Source organism: Vipera ursinii (genome assembly GCF_947247035.1).
Source record: "Vipera ursinii genome assembly, chromosome: 6".
Classification (NCBI taxonomy): domain Eukaryota; kingdom Metazoa; phylum Chordata; class Lepidosauria; order Squamata; family Viperidae; genus Vipera; species Vipera ursinii.
Window position 1 is genome coordinate 56,002,956 of NC_139515.1, and position 21,876 is coordinate 56,024,831.

At 34.9% G+C, this 21,876-nt stretch overlaps 1 protein-coding gene across 1 annotated transcript in view; it reads right to left on the reverse strand.

Moving 5' to 3' along the window:
- Nucleotides 1-21,876, reverse strand: part of ANKS1B (ankyrin repeat and sterile alpha motif domain containing 1B) — a gene marked incomplete at its 5' end in the record, with an annotated part of 324,360 nt that overhangs the window by 16,932 nt on the left and 285,552 nt on the right. Inside the window, 5 exons of the mRNA XM_083366003.1 lie at nt 1,802-1,873; nt 3,481-3,609; nt 9,882-9,956; nt 17,941-18,120; nt 20,401-20,508. Coding sequence (XP_083222129.1) covers nt 1,802-1,873; nt 3,481-3,609; nt 9,882-9,956; nt 17,941-18,120; nt 20,401-20,508 — 564 coding nt within the window. The remainder of the gene's footprint in view (nt 1-1,801; nt 1,874-3,480; nt 3,610-9,881; nt 9,957-17,940; nt 18,121-20,400; nt 20,509-21,876) is intronic.

Consider the following 21,876-nt stretch of genomic DNA (forward strand, 5'->3'; position numbering starts at 1 on the left):
GGTAATTTCCTCTTGCTGAATTTTCCTTGCATATCTCATTCATGCTTAATACCATTAGAAATTATCTTCCCACCATCCAATGGCCATACGTGGATGATAATGACAGATGAGTGTTATTTCTCAGGCAGCAGCTCATCTGGAGCAAATGTTCAGCAACTTATGTTGTGATTCAGCGTCAGCCTGTGATACCAGCAGCTGAGTCTGATGATTCTGAAGAGGAGGAGGGGTTTGGAGAGCCTTTGGTGTCAGAGGGAGGCTCTGATGCACTGCAGGACTCTCAGCCTGGCCCCTCCCATCATGTTCCTCATCAGACTCAGCCGTGTGAGCACAAGGTATTGGACATAGATGATTCACAGCTGGATCTATTCAGGGACGCTAGGAGCAGGAGGCAATCCAGCAGAGTAGAACAGAGAAAGGCAATGAGGCAACTCGGTGGGAGGAGGAGAAGGCAATGAGAAGCCACGCCTTGGGACTGCTGATAAAAGGGGAAGTTGTGGGAGGTGCTGGTTGTTGAAGGCAACTGTTTGAAGATCTTCTGCTAGAGTCCTGGTCTGTTATTCCTGTTTAACTCTTGTCTGAACTTTTGGTTTAACTCGTTTGAACTTTTGATTTCTTTGTGAATAAATTTGGTTGGGTTTTTCCAGCCTGTTGACTATAAAAAGGGGTTGTATTCTGACTCTGACTGTTGTTTAATGATTTATCTCCTTGCTAAGACCCCTGTGCCTGGTCTGTATAAGCGGATACTATCACTGTTAACAGCCTTTGCCAGATAGCAGAACTCATGAAAGTACCTTTTATCATCCAGAAGTACCTTTATTTGCATGCAGAGAAGATTACAGCAAACAAGATGTGGTAGATGATGAATGGGCAGTATTCCAAGGTCAAAAGACAGTAATGAGACCTACTGTGTCTGCATGTTATGGTGGGAGTGAAGCACAGAGGAAGAAAGAGCAGGAAGTACGTCCCAGAATGGGAGGGGTGAAAGTATGGAGTTAAGGAGGAGGAAATACATCACAAAATGGGAGGGATTGGCTGACCACATTAGCATAATGTTGTAATTCCCCCAAACAACCACGTGGTGGCGGCACGATATGCATTACATAGTTCTGACGTGACAGCACAGGTTGTCCCTGACATTCAAACAGGGCTGGTTGGAGGTTGGAACAGAACAACCTATGCTGGGATGAGTCACCAGCTTATGTTATCTAAATGATCACAGACTAGATAGAGATCCATAGATCATTTAAATATTTCTGTTGTTACTTTAGAACCTGAACTAAAGTACCCACTGCCATCCATCTAGAGCCCAACTACCCACCCTTATCTCCTATGCCAGTGTTGCTAACTTGGATGAGTAAGATGGGCATGGTGGCTTTCATATCATATATAGCACATCTCGGAAAAATTAATTCAGTGAAGCCTAAGCATGAGAGAGCTACTGATGTAGTTGCTAAAGTACTGAGCTAGAAATTAGTGATAGTAAGTTCTAGTCTTCCCATAGGCATGAAAGCTACCAGGCTACCTTTGGGCCAGTAACTGTTTCTCAACCAACTCATTGCACAGGATTATGGTTATGGAGAAAATAGAGGGATATGGGGATCTTATTTCTAACTATCTCTAATGCCCTCCCCCAAAATTCCCATGATTCTTCATTGTTTTGTATGAAATAATAATCATTATTTACACCAACGTGAATTGTATGAACTAAAGGTGGGATATAGATCTGGTAATAATAATGTAACCTTTTTCAAATTATAGGTTTGTCTCCTGTAATCATTTGGAAGAGTAATGGTTTACTCACCCTCATCTTTGCACAGGCATCTTGTGTAGATTCTGTACCTCTTAATTCTTTTACCAGCATAGAACCTAAATACTGGATACAGAAATAATTTGCTTTCTTTAGTTAAGAACAGTGTAAATAATCTAAATTTTGAAGCAGAATTTGCTATTCCGTTTTTTGTACTGAATAATCATGACGTTCTCCAAATATTCTGAAGAACTGCCTAAGTGATGGATGGATCTGAAATGGTAAAATTGTAACTTTTTTGTAATGTTTGAGCAAGGCGTCTTTCTCTCCCCTGGTCCTTTCCCTTGCCTCATCTTCAACCAGTTTTGTTCCCCACTTTTGTTCTCCTTCCTTGTATAGCTACCCCTTCACTCTGATTTGGCCAATTAATAAACCCCAAAATATCCTTTTCAGTCATGTCAGTGCATACAGTAACCCCCAGGTGAGGTTAGCCCCATCCCTACCAGCTTTCCAGAGACATGTTTTTCCAGCAATCATTTCCAGAGTAGGGACCTTGCAAAATAGTTGAATTATGCTTAAAATGTGTTTATTTTTCCTCAATCTTGATTTTTTTGTTTAATTTTTTATAGTTGTCTGTATTTGTTTTTAACTGTTTTGTTGTATATCACACAAAGTCACTTTTCTGAGAAAAGCAGATATGTAAATTTGCTAAATAAATAATACATCCCACTATCTCTCCCCCAAATATATACTTTTAAAATTTTATAATTCTAAAACTTTGGAAGAATGTTCATAGTACTGGAAATTCTTATGGAATTTCTTTAGTCACACAAGGAATACAAGTAATCCTCGATTTACAACCACAATTGAGCTCAAATCCATTATTGCTAAGCAAGACAATTGTTAAGTGAGTTTTTGGTCCTTTTATGACCTTTTTTTCCACAGCTGTTAAAGTGAATCATTGCAGTTGTTAAGTTAGTAACATGGTTGTTAAGTGAATCTGGCTTCCCCATTGTCTCTGCTTGTCAGAAGGTTGCAAAACGTGATCACATGACCCCGGGACACTGCAATGGTCATAAATACATGCCAGTTGCTATTTGTCCAAAATTCTGATCAAGTGACCACAGAGATGCTGCAATGGTTTTAACTGTAAAAAAAGGTCATGTCACTTTTTTCAGTGCCACTATAACTTCCAACAATCACTAAACAAATGGTTGTAAATCGAGGACAACCTGTACCCTGTCACTGCTACTGTTTATATTAAAGTAAAGGTAAAGGTTCCCCCGCACATGTGTGCTAGTCGTTTCCGACTCTAGGGGCCAGTGCTCATCTCCGTTTCAAAGCCGAAGAGCCAGCGCTTGTCCGAGGACGTCTCCGTGGTCATGTGGCCGGCATGACTAGATGCCAAAGGCACACGGAACGCTGTTACCTTCCCACCGTAGTGGTCCCTATTTTTCTACTTGCATATTTACGTGCTTTCGAACTGCTAGGTTGGCAGAAGCTGGGATGAGTAACAGGCGCTCACTGTTACGCGGCACTCGGGATTCGACCCGCCAAACTGCCGACCTTCTGATCGACAAGCTCAGCGTCCTAACACACTGAGCCACCGCGTCCCTCTCTGTTTATATTAGGGAGAGAAAATAATTAGCCACCTTGTTAACAATCCAATTTCCTCCCCTAAGTTGAGCAATTTTCAGTTGTTTGCAGAGAAATATTCTGTTTGACTGACTTACAAATGCTTTGTAATCACATGATTGGAAAATGAGTTTCTCTGGATGATGCTGCCAGTATTGTACTGGCGTTGATCCTGTAGCTTCATTAGGAGGCCTCAATGTAATAGAGGGTTCACCCCAGTCTCCAGTCTGAAAATAAGACACATTTCCAAAACAAAGTAAGCTATAGGAAGATTAGCCAGCAATAATGCTTTTCTTTATTTGTAATCAATTTCTATTGACTGATACTGCATGTGTCATAAACTAATAAGCTAACTTAGGAAAGCTATGACATTTCATATTACAATACTATGTTTCATCTGAATTTTCTAGCAAAAAACAAGTAGTATACAAAATACATTAGCATTATTTAAAGGAAATTATTACTGAGAGCTAATGGTTAAGACAACAGGTTAGAAATTGTGGAAGTTGTGAATTCAGGTTCTGCCCTAGGCTCAAAGCCATCTGGGAAACCTTGAGCTAATCACTTTCTCTCAGTCCTAGGAAGGAGGCAGTGGCAAAATACCTCTGAAAAACCTTGCTAAGAAAATTGCAGAGACTTGTCCAGGCAGTCTCTGAGAATCAGGCATGATTGAATGGAAGGGGGCAAATTACTAACATAATATTTTACAGGAGAAACTAAAGACAGTTTCAGATACTTTACTGAAAATGGGAAATTCAATTAAACAAAGTACCTGAAAATAAACACCTACGGTGTTCACTACTGATATAACTACAACTAGGTTTGTTTTATGAAAAGAAAATTGTACTTTGGCCAGTGGGACTTACTCCTAAGAAAACCTATTAGAACTATAGTATTGCACCCCTCTTTTAAGTATTTAAAAATAAATTCTGTAAAAACCAATGGGATAAAAAATTATCTTAAGTCAATTTGCTAAGCATTAGAAATTAATATATTTACAGAAGGAAAGAAATAAACATTTTAGTATAATTTTCTTAGGAGTAACCCTCACCAAATAAAATGGAATTAATTTTGGAGCAAATCTGTAATTCACAAAACTATTACATTTAAAAGGCACTTACTAAAACAACACATTAAATTAAATGCTAAAAATAATTTCTTAGTCCATTTTTAAGTTCTTTGTTCCTGCTGAACTGTTCTTGCATGGACAGAAATGGCAACTAATCATTAACATTTTATTAATCTTTTTTAAACTTGAAAACATAACACATTAGCAAAAGCAACAGAAAAGCATAATTTTTAGTGAGAATTCCAGTCACAGAAAGTATTGCTTTAATTTCTCAAATCAGGACAGAGCAAACATAATAAGCATTATATACATATATACATATACATATATGTATCTCCCACATCTATGGGCCACATTAAAGACAAAGACAGAAGTTTATACAGATCTACAGTGACAAACAGCACAAGATAAAGTTGAAGGTACCAAAATGTTCTGTTTGGTGGGGAAACCAAGCAGAACTTTAGAAACTCAAACAAACAGAAACAACTTTGTGCCAACATTGCTGTATTTTTAGTTGAAGGCTGACAGAAATGCAATTCATCTTTTCTTAAAAGTGCTTTAACAATATCTTGAATAATTATTTCAACATTTTCCAAATGAAAGTTTTTTTGGGTTTTTTTAAATAAGAAAAGTGATTAGTAAGGCAGTAAGTGGGTAAGTCCCTACATCCTCTTTATCTTTCTTAATGCTGGGAAATGCCACTGCACTTGTGCAATATAGCAAATATCGGTATATGCATAGTAATGCACTTGTTAGCAAATACAGTCGTGGTGATGCAGTGGTTAGAATGCAGTACTGCAGGCTATTTCTGCTGATTGCCAGTTCCCGGCAGTTCGATTCTCACCAGCTCAAGGTTGACTCAGCCTTCCATCCTTCCAAGGTCAGTAAAATGAGGACCCAGATTGTTGGGGGCAATATGCTGACTCTGTAAACCACTTAGAGAGGGCTGTAAAGCACTGTGAAGTGGCATATAAGTCTAAATGCTATTGCTATTAATAGTATTCAGTATTAATAATGTCAATTAATTCTAGATTGAATCCAATGTTAAACACATGTAATTGATTTTACAAAAGTAACTTTCTCTACCTTCCCCTTTAGCCAAGTTGAAAACATTTATGATTGGAACTCTGATTCCTAAGGGAAAATCCATCCATTTGTATGGATCTGTGTCATTCCAGGCTTTCTATTCAGCATAGCTACCAAAATGTATAAGTAGTATTTTACAGTCTTACAAAGGCTGCTGTGGGGGGAAGGGAGATGTAAAGCTGCTTCTGCAAAACCTGTTTCATTTGCCTAAATCTGGATTCCACTCATCAGAATTATCCATTTTGAAATATATTTGCCTTCTATAGAATACATTTCCCACATATATATTAGTGCTATTGTAAAAAAAAAAGATTTATAGGAGTTGGGCAAAAGTGTTCTGGGAGTGCCAGTCTATGGCACAATTATTTTAGCCGTATTATGCCACTTTATTCAGTTTCTCAACTTTAAAATGTGTGTTCAACTCCCAAAATTTTGGAGGCAGCCTATGGAATTTGTACTATATTCTTTCCTTTTTATTTTTCATTTCTTACCTCCTAACTCCCACATCACATGATTCCATTTCTGCTACTAAGATTGTCCCTTCTTCTTTGACTTCTCTATCTCTACCTCAGGTGTCTCTTTTACAGTATCAGCATGCACTGTAAAAATGTTGTGCCAAGTGTTGGCTGTCTAATTCACACAGCAGAAGTCATGTTCATTTTAATTATATGGGAACAGAGTAAAAAAAATTCAAACTCTGTCCTTGAGGTAGGATGACAAAAGAAAATAATGGAGAGTAAGTGAAGTGGGACTATTTCCGCTGCAATATATTGTTGGCCATGTACCTATAAAGATAGTATCTGATCGGCCATGCTACTTGCCACTCATACATTGAGAACATTTCTTGAAAAGATTGCTATTTCACCAGTTGGCCAGGAGAGTAACACACACTGATGATAGACCCTGAAGACTGGAAGATCTGATTTGCAAATCTTTGGTAAATACTACCAAGTCCAACCCTTAATTAAGAGATACAAGTTGCATTACATCTGTAAGAAAGACTGTGAGACACCAGACTATGCTTAAAATTATTATTAAGCATACAAGGCAAGATGAGCAGCAATCAAATCAAATAAATAAATACATTTAATCTGCCCATTAGAATTATTTGAGTTTGGAATTTTTCACACACATTTATATACTTCAATAATTAGAACTGTTTGCAGTAGTGGTGAATATCTGTAGCTTGGGTGTAGGATAAGGGTAAAGGTTTGTTCTTCAAGTTTGTGGGTTGGGTTACAAACATTTTATTGCCAGGCAATAAACATCTTCAGTGGAGTTTAGGGGAAAGTTAGAACTGTTTACAGAAATGGCAATTTAATATTATCAAGTATAAAAGATGCAATTGTACAGTGTTTTCTATTTGCTTTAATAATCTTATTAATGTCACTCAAAGAAATACGATTGCATTCAGAGGTTTTGTTTTTGCTTTTACTGGAAGGTCTATGGAGATTCTCAGTCATCCAGGTCATAGTAATCCCAAAGGTGCTTTTTCACAAGGTAACTGGAGTTCCTTGTTTTTCTTTGAAGATGTTTCACTTTTCATCCAAGAAGCTTCTTCAGCTCTGACTGGATGATGGGGAATGGAAGGACTTATACTTCTTGCAGACAGCTGGTCATTTGCGTTCTTTTAGAGAGTCGTTGAGGCCATCTGGAGGTTTGTCTGTGTCCTCAGGGTCACCTGAGTAGTGCAAATGGGTGTGGAGCCTTTTCTTGGAACTGCTGAAAGGACTGTGTTGTAGACTGCAGATAGATAATGTTGTATCCATCCCCCTCTGTTTTGACATAGATGGCCTCTTTGACCCCTCTTTCAAACCAGTGGTCCTCTCTATCCAAAATGTGGACTTTTGTTGTCTTTGAAAGAGTGGCCTTTGTCTTTTAAATGCAGAAATGTCTGCATGTTTAAACTCCAGTTGTCTCGTGAAAAAGCGCAGCTTCGGGATACTTTTACTGGAATAACTTTTCAAGGCTGTATTTTGAAAGTTTAAAAATCCAAAATCAGAGATGGAAAGGCTTCTCTCTCTACTGTAGTCCTCCCTGAGTCAGCCACAGAGCAAGGCAGGTAGCCCAGAGTCCTATAAAATAATGGTCCTCTTTTTCACTGAACTTTTCCTTGTTCATTTATAGCCAGCTGTATAGCCATGACTTAGATTTTTATTGCAGATAAGCTGCATAACTACAAGCAGATACAAGGGGGAAATTTTATTATTCAGGTATTACAAGAACGATATTCATATTGTTTCCATTTCAAGAACTAAAAAGTGACAGTATAGCAAAGTAAAAGAAATCCAGTACCTGTCACAGAGTATATACAGTAGATATGGACAGTCTACACAGCCCTATTAAAATGTTACATTTTTAAGGTTATTTATGTATTTATTTAATTTGTTTGCTGCCCTTCTCACCACTAGGTGACTCTGGGTGGCTTACAATGTTAAAAAAATACATAAACATTCATACAATAAGAGTAAAATACTATATCAGCTATAACTAAAAGATGGGGCGGAGGGAGAAAGATGAGCAGGGGGAGGATACCATTTTATATTTATAGCAAAAAGATCATAATTCATATTAATTTTAAACCTACATTTATTTAGCAACAATCCTAAAGTCCTCTCAATGCTGATAGGTATTTGAAGAATGATTATCTTCTAGAAGAAGAAGGTATCACTGAGAGGACAAGAATTAATTATGATATTAGAAGTTCCTTGGCTATCCAGGAAAAATCCACTCTACTGATGCCAATTTATATTATTCCACCTGAATTGTGTTAGAAACTCTGATCTGTTGGGGAGCCATGAATCTATTAGATGTAGAGTCTCTTATTCTGTGCTATGGCTCTCAAAATAGCTCAGTCACTGACATTCCCATTTTCTTTTCAATAAATAAAATAAAATATGGATGCCTCCTACTTCACACTTTGACAGTGAAAAAATAAGATACTGAATATAACATCTGTTTCACTTTCTGGTCTTTCCTTCTCCAACCTAAATTCTTTATTGGGACAAGGAAGCAAATGTAGGAATCAATTCTGATAGCATTCCCCTTTCTTTTCAATTTTAATACAGGTAGTCCTCAATGTACAACCACAGTTGAGCCCAAACTTTCTGTGGCTAAGCGAGCCAGTTAAGTGAATTTTGTCCCATTTTATGACCTTTCTCGCCACAGTTGTTAAGTGAATCGCTACTGTAGATAAGTTAGTAATACAGTTGTTAAGTGAATTTGGCTTTCCCATCGACTTTATTGATCAGGTCACAAAAGTTGATCACATGACCTCAGAACACTGCAACCATCATAAATATGAGTAAGTTGCCAAGAGTCTGAATTTTTATCCTGTGACCTTGGGGGAGGCTGCAATGGTCGTAAGTGTGAAAAATAGTCATAAGTCACTTTTTTCCAGTGCTGTTGTTACTTTGAATGGTCATTAAGCAAACTGTTGTAAGTTAAGAAATACCTGTACTAAACAAGTTATCTTTAATTCTTCGCATTAATAAATATCATATAATAAAATTTATTTTCATACTATGAACAGTCAATATTGGTAGTGTTAAATGAGAAGTAATGTACTGTGGCTGTAAAAGTGGACAGATATTTACAGGATAATTTTCCGCTTTTTGCAAAACTAGATTTAGGTTATAATGAGAAGTTATTTCCACGTTTTGTCTCATTATACTAATACATTTCCATTGGAAAAAGTGTATGTATTATGAATGTGACCAGAAGATCTGGTACCTTATTTGCACATAAATAAGGAAATTTTAAGATGGGTAACAGGGACCAGTTGCAGCTCACAGGGACAATCTTAAGGCTGACATACAATATATATCTCGAGAGAGTCTGATATTGCTTCAAGACAATTTCTTTTATAAATCTGAATGCCAGCCATTTAAAAGTAAATATGTACTATGAAGTACACTGTGGTAACTATTTTTGGCATTTGGAGAAAAAGTCTTGACAGACTAGAAAGGGGACTATTCTGGGTGGTAAACAACCAAGGCACACAATAGTGTCAAATTGCAGAATGTATGCAGTTTAAACCTGTTGTTTTTAAAGGTGAACAAAGATAACTCTACCTGAAACAAAAAATGAAATACAGATAAAAGAATTGGGGGGGAAATCAGACATTGCACACTGCAGCACTAAAAATTGTATCCAGTTATATCCTCATCTTTCAAACATGTTAATTGCACATTGTGAAAAACAAATATATAACAGAATCCTGGAAATTACTAGAAATACACACTGCCTGCTGAATTCCAAAAAGCAACGCACCTATGTCAACAACAAAACAGCACAATGAACAGCAATGCAGTGACAACATAACCATTTATTAACATATCTTACATTATGAACCTGATGGACTGCTGAGTAAGGATATCCTGCATTCTGGTTGGTCCATATTTCACAGACAGAAGACTGCTAATATAAATAGAAAACTGTATCTCATCTTGTAAATAATAATAATCCCTTAAACAAAAGAAGAATTAAAACATTGCACAGAGCATAAAATGTAATTGCAAAAAATTAAAAGAAAGAACTTTATTTTATTGGAGTTGTCAATATTTTTAATGTAATTGCTGTTAAAACAATTACAGAACATGAAAATACAGCATAATCCAGTTCAGAACAATGAAATTATTCCGATTATGGGTTAAAGCTTTCACTGCAGAGAAATCCAGTTTTCCTGTCATACTCCAGTTTTTAATTTCTATTCTGTAGCTGAACAGTTTTCCAATATAAAGGAAGGAAGGAAGGAAGGAAGGAAGGAAGGAAGGAAGGAAGGAAGGAAGGAAGGAAGGAAGGACGGACTTAAATCATCAAATAAATTATCAAACAAATGTCACGGCTGAGCAAAAGGCATTAACATTTGGGATATTGAGTGCAGTACAACAAGCAAAACTTCAGCTGTTTTAATTGTGAAGTCACCAAAAGGGAGGAGAGCTCTTTGGAATAGATCACCACACCTTATCTGTTGCAATAATTAGCAGCAAAAACTGCACTCATAGTTGTAAAATAACACTTTAAATGCTACAATTTATTGAAAGTATAATTACAGCCAGTCAGGAAAGATCCCAGTGCAGTAACTGTGTCAAAAAGAACAGAAAATCAATTTTCTATCATCAGACAGCAGCTCCTGATGTATTTTTTCTTATTTGGAGACCACAACTGAGTCCAAGATAATAGTTCATAGTAGCCAAGCAACTAAAGCACCAGATATAGTAGCTACCTGCAGTCTCCTGAGTGGGCAACAATGAAAGGCCTTAAACAGATGAGAAATGCAACTGCATTCTTTGGATGTAGCTAGCAATTAATACATCAATAACTCAACCACAGTGTGCAGAGCACAGCCAGCAGTTAAGACAAAGAGCACAAATATAATACTGGTATTTAAATAAAGCCTAGATTTCAAACAGACACAGCTTCCTGTGAGAATACAGTATCCCACTTAAAATGCATTTTCGTCTTTGAAATCTGAGCTCCTTTCACTGATAAATTATATCATTACTAAAATTCTGATGTTGTTGGAGACTGGCTTTCTCTGAAAGAATCCTACAATACAATATTAATCATTTGTATCACAATCAAGTAGTTATTATTATTCAGCAAAACAGGAACATCACCACCGAACAGTCCAAACCGTTTACCAGTTACACAAATCAGGTAACTGGCAATTAAGTATTGCATTATATATAATTTGGTAAGGTTGTGAAGTGGTTGCTTCTTCAATACGTTTTGGAAAATGAAGAGCAAGGGTATCAAGCGTTATCTGGATTTTAATCTGGGCAAAGTTTGGAATAGGCTAGAGGCCTTCTGAGTATGGAGGAAAAAATAACAAGGCAGAAAAAGTCTGAGGACAAAAAGTAGATAAACGTACAAGATTCAGCAGTTCTCCTCAAGGAATAAATCTGCTGAAAGCACAGCCTAAATTTGTACTTTATAATGTGCAAGGGGACTGCTTCAGAAGGACTGATGGCTTGCAGAATCACATAGTTTCTCAGTGTTTGAAATAACACAAAATGTTAAGTGCAAATGCCCTATTAGCCCAATTTCAATACTCATAGCTAGTTATGGGGGTCACACAACAAAGGTAGCATGGAGACACGGTAGCTAGATCATCACAAAAAAGGCATTTCAGATTCTACCTCTAATAAAAAAATTCAATTGCCTTTCAGACAGCTGTTTGCTACTTTTAGCATTATCAGATTCTTTTTCCAAAAATAAATAAATAAGAGATTTGAAATGTTCCTAAAGAAGATCTAGTAGGATTCTGAAAATAACTTACTCTGACAACACTCATGCCCAGGGGTTTATTTTACTCCTTAATTAGTTCTCTGTCTTGTAATGTTTCAATTACTAGATACGAGAATTTTGCATAAGAAAAACTAAACTATGGATGAAAAAGGGTTTAACGCTTGCTATTTCTATTGGTAAGGAACACTATATTGAAGCAGCACCCAAGGTAGCTTTGCATACAAGTGCCAAAAGTGAATTGTATTCTCTAGGCATAATCAGGGCAACAGCATCCAAGGAACTCTGGTCCAAAATGAAAAATATGTAAAATATGTGAAAACACTTTAAATGCCTGTTTTATAAACACAATTAAAAACTGGAGAGAAGGACAGGGTGTGTCCTATGTTGAGTAAAGCATAATTTTTATCCTTTTGCTTCAGGATGAGAGAGGGTTTCAGAGTTTGAATACACAATTTACTGATATTGTAGCCTGGGAGGTCAGAATCTGCCACCCTCCCATGTTGCGGATACTTCACCCATTTTAAGCATTCCACAGCTGTTATTTTGGTAACAACAGACTCTGTAAATACTTATGCATAGCCTCTCTGTTTTGACCTAGATATCGCCTCTGAAAATGAGGCTCTAGATTATGCATAATTTCTTTCTTTAGCTTCTTGAACTTAGAAGGAAAACAAGAGACAACCTAGCAATGCCAGTTTACATTCGAAGTACTTCTAAAATTATTGTTTCAGCTGCAAAATACTGCAAAAGACAAAGCATATATTACAATATCTTCTTTCAAAATCTGTTAGTGTGCTGTTGTATTTTGTAAATAGAGAACCAGAAGAGTTAGAAATCAGCTAAGACAAAAAAGGAGTTGAAAATAATGACTACTAAATTGGATGGCTCTATTAGGTATTTAATATCTAAATAAAAACTGAAGAATAAAATAATCAAGGGAATGTATCAGTATAGCAATATTTTCTGTATGTAAAAATTGTTCTGATTTCCAAGTATTTATAACTAAGTTAAAAAGTGACCTAGAAAATAATATTAAAAAAATTAAATGAAGGAATAATAAATGCCAACTTGTCAAATATATTCTTAAAATTAGGAGCAGCTAGTTTCCAGGTTAAAAAAATCAAGTTTTTGGATAGCTTGAATATAAACTTTAATAGAAAAAAGCTTAGTTCCATAAATTATAGTTTATACTTTGTATTTGGTCTTGAGCAGGATAAAATTTCAACTAACTTCAAGACTGATAAACTAAGTGCTGATATATTAAATCATCAGTTCAGTAGAAAGCAGCACCTGTTCTTTGCTGATCTCAAACTTCTAAGCAGTGCCATAACTAGATAGTATTTGGATGGATGTCCCAGATATGTAGCTAAATTGAACATTAAAAAAAAACTACCCCTTATAGTGCCATGAACTCCCTGTGGATTAAATGCAAGTCAGAAAAGTTTTTAGCTTTGTTTTCATTCAATAATTTAATATGTACAGAACTATAAAATAATAGACTTTAGGAGAATGAGTTTATGAATTCTTGTGCAGCCATATGCTACTTATGCATAACTTTGTAATTCTAATCCTAAACAACATATATTATATTTCTTCTCTGGCACTTGTCAAATAAAATTCTACAAACTCATAAAATAAATTCTTGGATTAAAACGAAAAGGGATTATTTTAACTACAGAAGTTCACTGTGTCAAATCCACAGGATTCAGAGTGATGCCTGCAACCTGAACAATGTTTTTAAAAAATACAGAGACCATATAAGATCATGCTATTGGTATTAAAAAAAATAGACAGAATTCAACATACAAAATCAAGAGCTTCCTCATATCTGGCCAGTTATATCAATTAGCATAAATCCATCTGATGCAAGTCAGGAATATGAAGGAGATATGATTTTTTCCCCCACATCTTAGAACAGGGGTGTCAAACTGCTGGCCCACGGGCCGGATGCATCATGAAGAAACCACGCCCATCCCATTGCCGGCAATGGCGAAAAAGCTTCGAGATGTCGCGAGTTTGACTTGTCTGTCTTTGCCTTTTCAAGCTTAGCAAAAACTAACATTGTTGTGAATACTTATGGATGGATCTGTTTTTCATTCTAAGTTATAACAAAGAAAATAATAACAAAACCTCTACATTGCAAACAGGTCTCCCTAAATTGTTAATTTGCCAAGACAATGGGACAAAAATATTATTCTTGAGATTTTTATTATGGTATAAAATCACTGGAAGGAAAAATCACAAAACTTATTTTGGCCATGTCATACAGGGGAATTCACTGAAGAAAGCAATTACATTGGGAAGAGTTAGCAGTAATAGGAAACCAGGCCGCCTAAGAACACGATGACTGGATACCATCAAAGCTGAGACCAGTCAGAGAATAGAAAAACTCAAATAAGCTTTGCAAAACTAGAAGATGGGGAGAGACCTGGTCCATCAAACTGCCCCATAGAATTGCCAAGAGTCAGACACAATGGAATGGATAACATCATCTTCATAAAATCAATATTTATACACTGACACCTTCACATGACAAGAAAAGTATTTTCTTTTAATATATGAATAATTTTTAAATTACTTCTAACTAATCTGTCTTTTGGATACAAAAAATATCCGAGGGCTTTAAAAGTCATGTCCATATTTCTAAAAGTTAGCATTCATATTCTGAAAGATCTGTGTTACTCTTGTTATTCCAAGGCAGTGGAATGATTCCACAGAATTAAAAAGAACAAAAGAATGTCTCCATTTGCCTAAATCTAACCTCTTGCTTACATTCCATCACCAATATTGAATTCCTATACATGTTTGCCCCAAGGAATGAAATGATGCATTTTTCGCAGAAGAATTTATCCTTACCATTTGTATTCTAATGCACTGAACACACACTACAGAATGAAAATTTGGCTGACTCCTTTCTTCTTGCCATAAATATTGACATAATATCTCTTTTCAGGTTTAGAATCTTTTTCTTTTTTAAATGGAATTCAAAAGACCATAGCCAGCACACTTTTTAAGTTGATTTTGCTTTGGGAAAACCTGTAGAAATAGCTTTTATATAGCTTAGTACGCTTCATAGTGAGTGATTTGAATGATACATAAATTTTAATGGCAGTGGTCTGACCATAAAGTTTAAGACATTTACTCAGATTTTCCTAATACCTGGTTTTAGCACTAAGATTTTTTCAGCTTTTTTCAGAGTTTTAAAAATATCAAACTTAAGTAATATTAGAAAGCCCCTTTTTAAATCTGAACTATGCTTTCAGATCTATCAATATTTAATACCCATTTTTTTAAAAAAACTCTCTATTTTATACAATTTACAAGCAATATTTCTACAAATAGCAAGAAATTCCCATGTCAAAAATGATTAATTACAAAAATAAATTATTAAAACATTGGCAGTTTAAATATTCAAACTCTTTAACTGCTGTTCTTTTAAAGTAAGCATTTTTAATAATGTATTTTCTCTGCAATTTTTAAAGCTGTCTTATATTCTAGACAGATTCTTCCAGTACTTTCAGCTAGTAGGTAAAAAGAAAATCCAATTCAGCAGGAGAAAATAAACTGTTCTTTTGAAAACTGAGAGATAAAAGACAATAGAATCAATGCTAGGGTCACAGCAAAGTTTACTTGAACAAACACTGGATGTCAAGTCAAGTTACCATCAAACTTTGTGACCTCAACTGTCTTCACATTTGTCTTCACATAGTTTCGGATGGTTACAATATGGTTCGTGATAGGACATCTGTCATTGTATGCACCACCAGAGAATAACTTACATAATCCAAAGGCAGTTTTGCAAATAGGAACTCAAGTATACTATCATTTAAATTGAAATCTTGAACATTTTTGATCATATACCGTATATGTTTGCTTTACTGTCATTAATGGACTAATCATGTCTAGTTTAAGACTAGAAAATATTTATATGTATATGTATATATGTATATATGTATATATATATGTATATATGTATATATATATATGTGTATATATATATATATATATATATATATATATATATATATATATATATATATATATATATATATGTATATGTGTATATGTATATGTATATATATATATATATATATATATATATATATAATAAATGTATGTATATATGTATATATGTATGTGTGTGTATATATATATATATATATATATATATATATATATATATATATATATATATATATATAATAAATTTAAAAACTGGAATCCCGGGTGTAGTTAGTAAAAATAAGAACGATGAACTCCGGGATATAAGAGAAAATTCTTCTTTATTGCTGAGCTTTCGTCAACAAGCTGTTGACATCATCAGAGCAAGTGTATGTACTGACTCCCTTATCATTCAGCCCTTGCTCTGATGATGTCAACAGCTTGTCGACAAAAGCTCAGCAATAAAGAAGAATTTTCTCTTATATCCCTTATAAAAATATTTCTATCAAAAAAACATTTCCCCTGGCAAAGGTGGAATTTTACAAATTAGCTGTAAATTAGCTAAATAGTAAAACTACAGGAAATGCAAAAATAATGGAAATATTCCAGAACTGAATAGATTTTCAGAGCTGATGAATTGATAAGGAACAAATTTACCGAAACACAATATTCTTAACTAAACCTATGTCTTATGAAAGCCTAGCAGTTCCCTTAGGATGATGGGATTTTATTTTTGAAGTTGGCTACATTTCTGCTGGCTGTCCATTGTAAATTCTTTATCCAAATTATTAAAAAAATAGTTTAAATTAAAAAAACTAATTGAGAAATTATTTCCATCTTTTTAAAAATATTGATTTTAAAAAAATACAAAAGCTATCACAGGTTCCCTACAAAGCCTCAACAGTCAAAAATTCTGAACTTCATTTAGTTCCAACAATTCACAAGAAATTCATAAGATATGGTCACTATATGTCCCAAGTGATTTTCAGCTGTACTAGTCTATTTCACAGGTCTTAAAGTCTTTTCCTATGTCAAGAAAATATTTCCCTTTCCTTGATAACCACAGCATACTCAGACAAATTTAAAGAAGTCCATCTCTCTATTATAAGTAGAGTATTCTGTGATGTGCATTCCTGAATACAAAAGTCATGTAGGCAGCAAAGAACAGGTTCATTCTACAGCTTGTGAAATCTGTTTGGTCTAGAGCAGGGGTCAGCAACCTGAAACAGTGAAAGAGCCACTCGGAACCGGTTCCCTCACAAAAGGAAAAACTGGGAGCCGCAAAAAATGCATGCGCATGCATGTACATGCGCGCATGGGCAGAACAGAGTGGAGACAAGGCGAGATATGCACCTACCCTGCATATTTGAATTGATTGGTTGAACTTTTTTAGTCCCACTTTTTTTTTTGAACTGCACATGGCAGAGGACTGGGAGCCGCAGGAGACAACTGAAAGAGCCGCATGTGGCTCCGGAGCCGCAGGTTGCAGACCTGTGGTCTAGAGCATTTTAGATTATTTACATGATTTAAATTATTTCACAGAGAAGATCAATACTGTATTCTATAACAACTTTTATTCTCCTTAGGTAGTAAAAACTACATTATACATAGAAGAGTGAAACATATTGTATGTTTGAATCAGAATAAATCATCATGATAATCACCACCACACATCACTATTAACTACCTCTATCTCAAGGAAGAAAAGAAGAATGAAAACAAAGCAAAATGGGTCAGTGAAATATTCAGGGAGTGTTGAAATATCAATGGTAAGAGCAAAACCAGAGGGGAAGGCAGTGTGGAAGAGGATATGGCTTACTGAATGAACCATGTTGTTGCGCCTGACTTGTTTCCAGACTAGCAGTTATCAGATAGCCTAGCTGTATCATTCAAAGGAGAAATAGGTTTTTCATCATGAACAACAGAAAGTAGTTCTATTATTCAAAAGCAAGCAGATTTAGTTTTCATTTTACACATTCATTTTATTCACATATCCCAGATACAAATAACTGTAAGTTTACAGAATTATATAAAGCACTGGTAGGGGAAAGTGTACTTGTCTGAAAAGAATTAAAAGAATTAAAAAGATTAAAAAAAAACAAGAGGCAAATTCAGCTGAAAAATCAAACACCAATTTCTGAAAGATAATGCTAGAGAAACAAATGTTTAAAAATACCTTTCTAATGAACATGGAATTTTCCAACTTTACCTGTGCCATTTGTCTTTCCAGTTTTGACCGAGGAATATCATCAAAATAGCTGTCATTTCTTCTTCTCCTTGCATCTCCCTGCATGATCATGTGTGGTATATCCAGGGAACCACCAGTAGTGTAAGTGCTTTGGCTGAGTGAAGGAGACAACTGGGGAGGAGTGTGATTACCACTGGGTTCCTGCATCAAATAAGAAAGAAAGTGGAAACATGAAATAAACCCTACTGTCAATACTCTAGCACAGTGTTTCTCAACCTTGGTAGCTTGAAGATATGTAGACTTCAACTCCCAGAATTCCCCAGCCAGCACATTGTCCACGTATCTTCAAGCTGCCAAGGTGGAGAAACAGTACTGAAGCTAAATGTGCAAGAACACCTGAACTGTTCAATTCATATTAATAACATGAACAAAACACTCTGGGTATACTCAATTCTGGGTAAACAATAGTTCCATTACTGGCCAGTGTTTAGAAATATAGGAAATTCATAAACTTTAAACTGACAATGATAATTCAATAACTTGAATTCTCACTTCTTACAGAATTTAAGGATAAATATTACCATAGCTACACATATAAGACATTATTAGCAAAACTATATACATAAAAGAAGTCACATATAAAGGAATTACCTGTATGGCTGAAAAGACTGTTTTCCAGAAGGAAATCATAAAGCTATTAGTGATAACAATGATTGCTCTTCAAGCACCTGAAGAGTTTTCACAGATCAAATAGTGCCACAGCATGTAGGACATGAAATAAGACACTTATGAACAGCTAGTAAAATTTCCGTTTAACAATATATCAGTTTTAAAATGCTCTCAATGAAAGTGATTTGTCAGTTGATTCAGTGTCATTATGGGCAAGCAGTGAGATCTCAATACATGTGAAGGCTGGAAATGTTACTGAATATATTTAAAACTGGTTTTCTACATGGGTCAAAACTGACCACATGCCTAAATAACCCTTCCAAGACAGGTAGTCCTTGACTTACAACTATTTGTTTAGTGACTATTTGAAGTTACAATTGCACTGAAAAAAGTGACTTATGACCTTTTTGTATAGTTATGACAGTTGCAGAAAGAGTAATCTGTAATAGCTTTATTATTTGAAAAGAAGTAGTAATTAAAAGCAAATAAATCTCTTTCCAATCTCCATAAAAAATAAAATTGTATTTATATAAGACAGTTGTTTATATAATTAATAAGTTTGTACCACATAATCATATTAAAATATCAGGGTAATCATGAAATATCGGCTAATGAAATAAGAAAATAATGGTTTATGGCTTGGCAGTACATAGATATTAAATAAGGATCACAGTACTACTACTACTACTACTACTAATAATAATAATAATAATAATAATAATAATAATAATAATAATAAAGTTGGAAGGGACCTTGGAGGTCATCTAGTCCAACCCGCTGCTCAGGCAGGAAAGAAGACGACTTGACTTTAACTGAATATTTAATACTGTGCACAAAAAATTCTAAGTAGTTATGTTAATGCTTAGTGACTTCCCAACTGGACTATTGTAACATACCCTACATGGAACCGCCCTTGAATACAATCCAGAAGTTATAACTGGTCCAGAATGTAGTAGTGAAAGCAGTGTTCGGTGTCCCTTGATTTGCCCATCTTCTACCACCCCTGTGTGAACTATACTGTCATCTCGTATCTTTCGTAATGCAAGTCAAGGTGCTATTTAACACTTTTAAACTGGCATGGGGCCAGTTTATTTCTCAGACCACCTCAGAAATAAACTGGAAAAGAGCTGGCTCTTTTCCAAGCACTGGGATAGGCTCACGTTGGAGCCCAGGTTTGGTCTGGGGATGGATGGATCAGACAAGGCACCAGATTTTGGTTTTATTGTTTGCATATTCTTTTGTCTTGTTTCTACTGTTGTTGTGAGTCACCTGAAGTTTTACAATGGATGACCACTTAAATAAATAAAAATAGTAAAACTTGAATTTTGTGAATCTTTTTGTCTGGTTTCTAGAGGTTTATTTTTTTGCTGTTCTTCATTATTTTTTGCCTGTTTCCAGGAAAAAAAATTCATAAAAGTGGATTCAACTTATGACTGCATGATTCACTAAATGAGTGTGTGATTCATGCTTAGGACTGCATGATTTGCTCAATGAGTAACATAAAAAGAGTTTAAAAATTGGGTCCAATCATGTGGTGTCTTGACTTGTGACTGAAATTTCAGTCCCAAATGTGGTGTATATAGCATTCTAGTAGCTAAATATGAGGATGCAATAAAATTAATAGGTGTTTTTTTAAAGCGCAAATTCTGATATTTTTCCTCCTCATCTCACAAAGCTCAAGCACCCTTACAGAAATTTAAAAATGTAATAATTGTATAGTGGTAGATTTACTTATTAAATAATATCTATGTTGGAAGATACTATGACTTACAATGTATGCTTCAGATGTTACAAAGATTTGATGGAACCTACCCTGAGGGTGATAGAACGTGGTGGTTTCTGAGGTGGATCTTCGTGAAGTCTGTCTCCCAATGAGGCCAAAATGCGTTTTCTGTGGCCAAGCAAGCTTATTTTTAAAACCTGAAAAATAAATGTTTCAAAAATAATAAATCAATTAAGAACCTTTTATAGAAATATGCATAGCAAACTACGACCAGATTATTATCCATAATGTTTAAGTGCAGCATATATTTATACTTAAGAACATCTGCTTATGGAAAAACAGGTTCTGGTCCAGAATGTAGTGCAGGAAAAACAAGAAAAATCCAAGATACATACTGAGACAAAGGCTAACAGGTTGAAAAATGTGCCATGTCAGAAAGGCAAAGTAGTAACAACAGAGTTTTGAAGTTATTACCTAGATAAATAAGTACTTAGGATTATTAGGATCATTTTCACAAAAGAAGAGAAGTTGAAAAAATATAGAAGGGTATAAAACAGAATGATAATTGCTTGGAATGATAAAATGAAGCTGCCTCTTGAGTATCTATCAAGTCATTTTTGACTCCTAGTGACCACATAGACAGTCAAAATCAACTTCATGATGCATATTCAATCAATCAATCTAGAGTAAAGCTCAAGAATAATTGAAAAATATTCTAGAATGTCAAAAATAACTAAAAATCAAAGATATACTTGAATTCATAGGAAAGCAGACTATAATTTCAGTCATTCAGCTAAAGAAAATTCATACTGAACATTTTGGCAGGACGTAAAAGGAATTTATTATTTGACTTGGGTACATACCCAAAAAACTAGAATGTTCAGTGCACTTAACAAGTCAGGAAAAGAAGCTGGGATTGATCTGTTCACATGAAACATTACTTCCTTATTCTAGACTATTTAACTGATATCTAGTTCTATGGTCCAGTAACTATATGGTTATCAGTCTAAAGAGCATGTAATGAAAGTTACCAAGTTATTTCTGGAAAAAATACAAATTCCAAAATTCCAAATATACCTAGACAATTATAACCAAAATTTGAGGAAAACAGAAAAACAAATCTATAAATCATATTTCTGCTGGAAAATGTGGTATATTAACATATTATACAATATCATTCAATAAAGAAAATCTTGCATGGTACAATATCATTCAAACTACTCAAGAATGAAGGTTTTGTAAGAGTTCAGTTTCAAGAAGAACATGGTGAACACATGATAGTAATAAATAATACAGAAATGTTACATTCAAAAAACAGAAAACAGCTTGTAAGAAAACATTATAACACATTGTAGTTTTCAACAGAAATTTCACAACTTGAAAAATTAATGGACTCTGAACTGATAAGTGTTTATAATAAATTAAAGGAGACAAGAAAAATATCACCAGCAGCAATAAATCTGGAGACCATGCCTAGAAATTAGGAATAGAATTAAATGTGGTCTAATAGCAGATCAATGACAGAATCCAAGTACAGGTAGTCCTTGACTTACAATCATTCATTT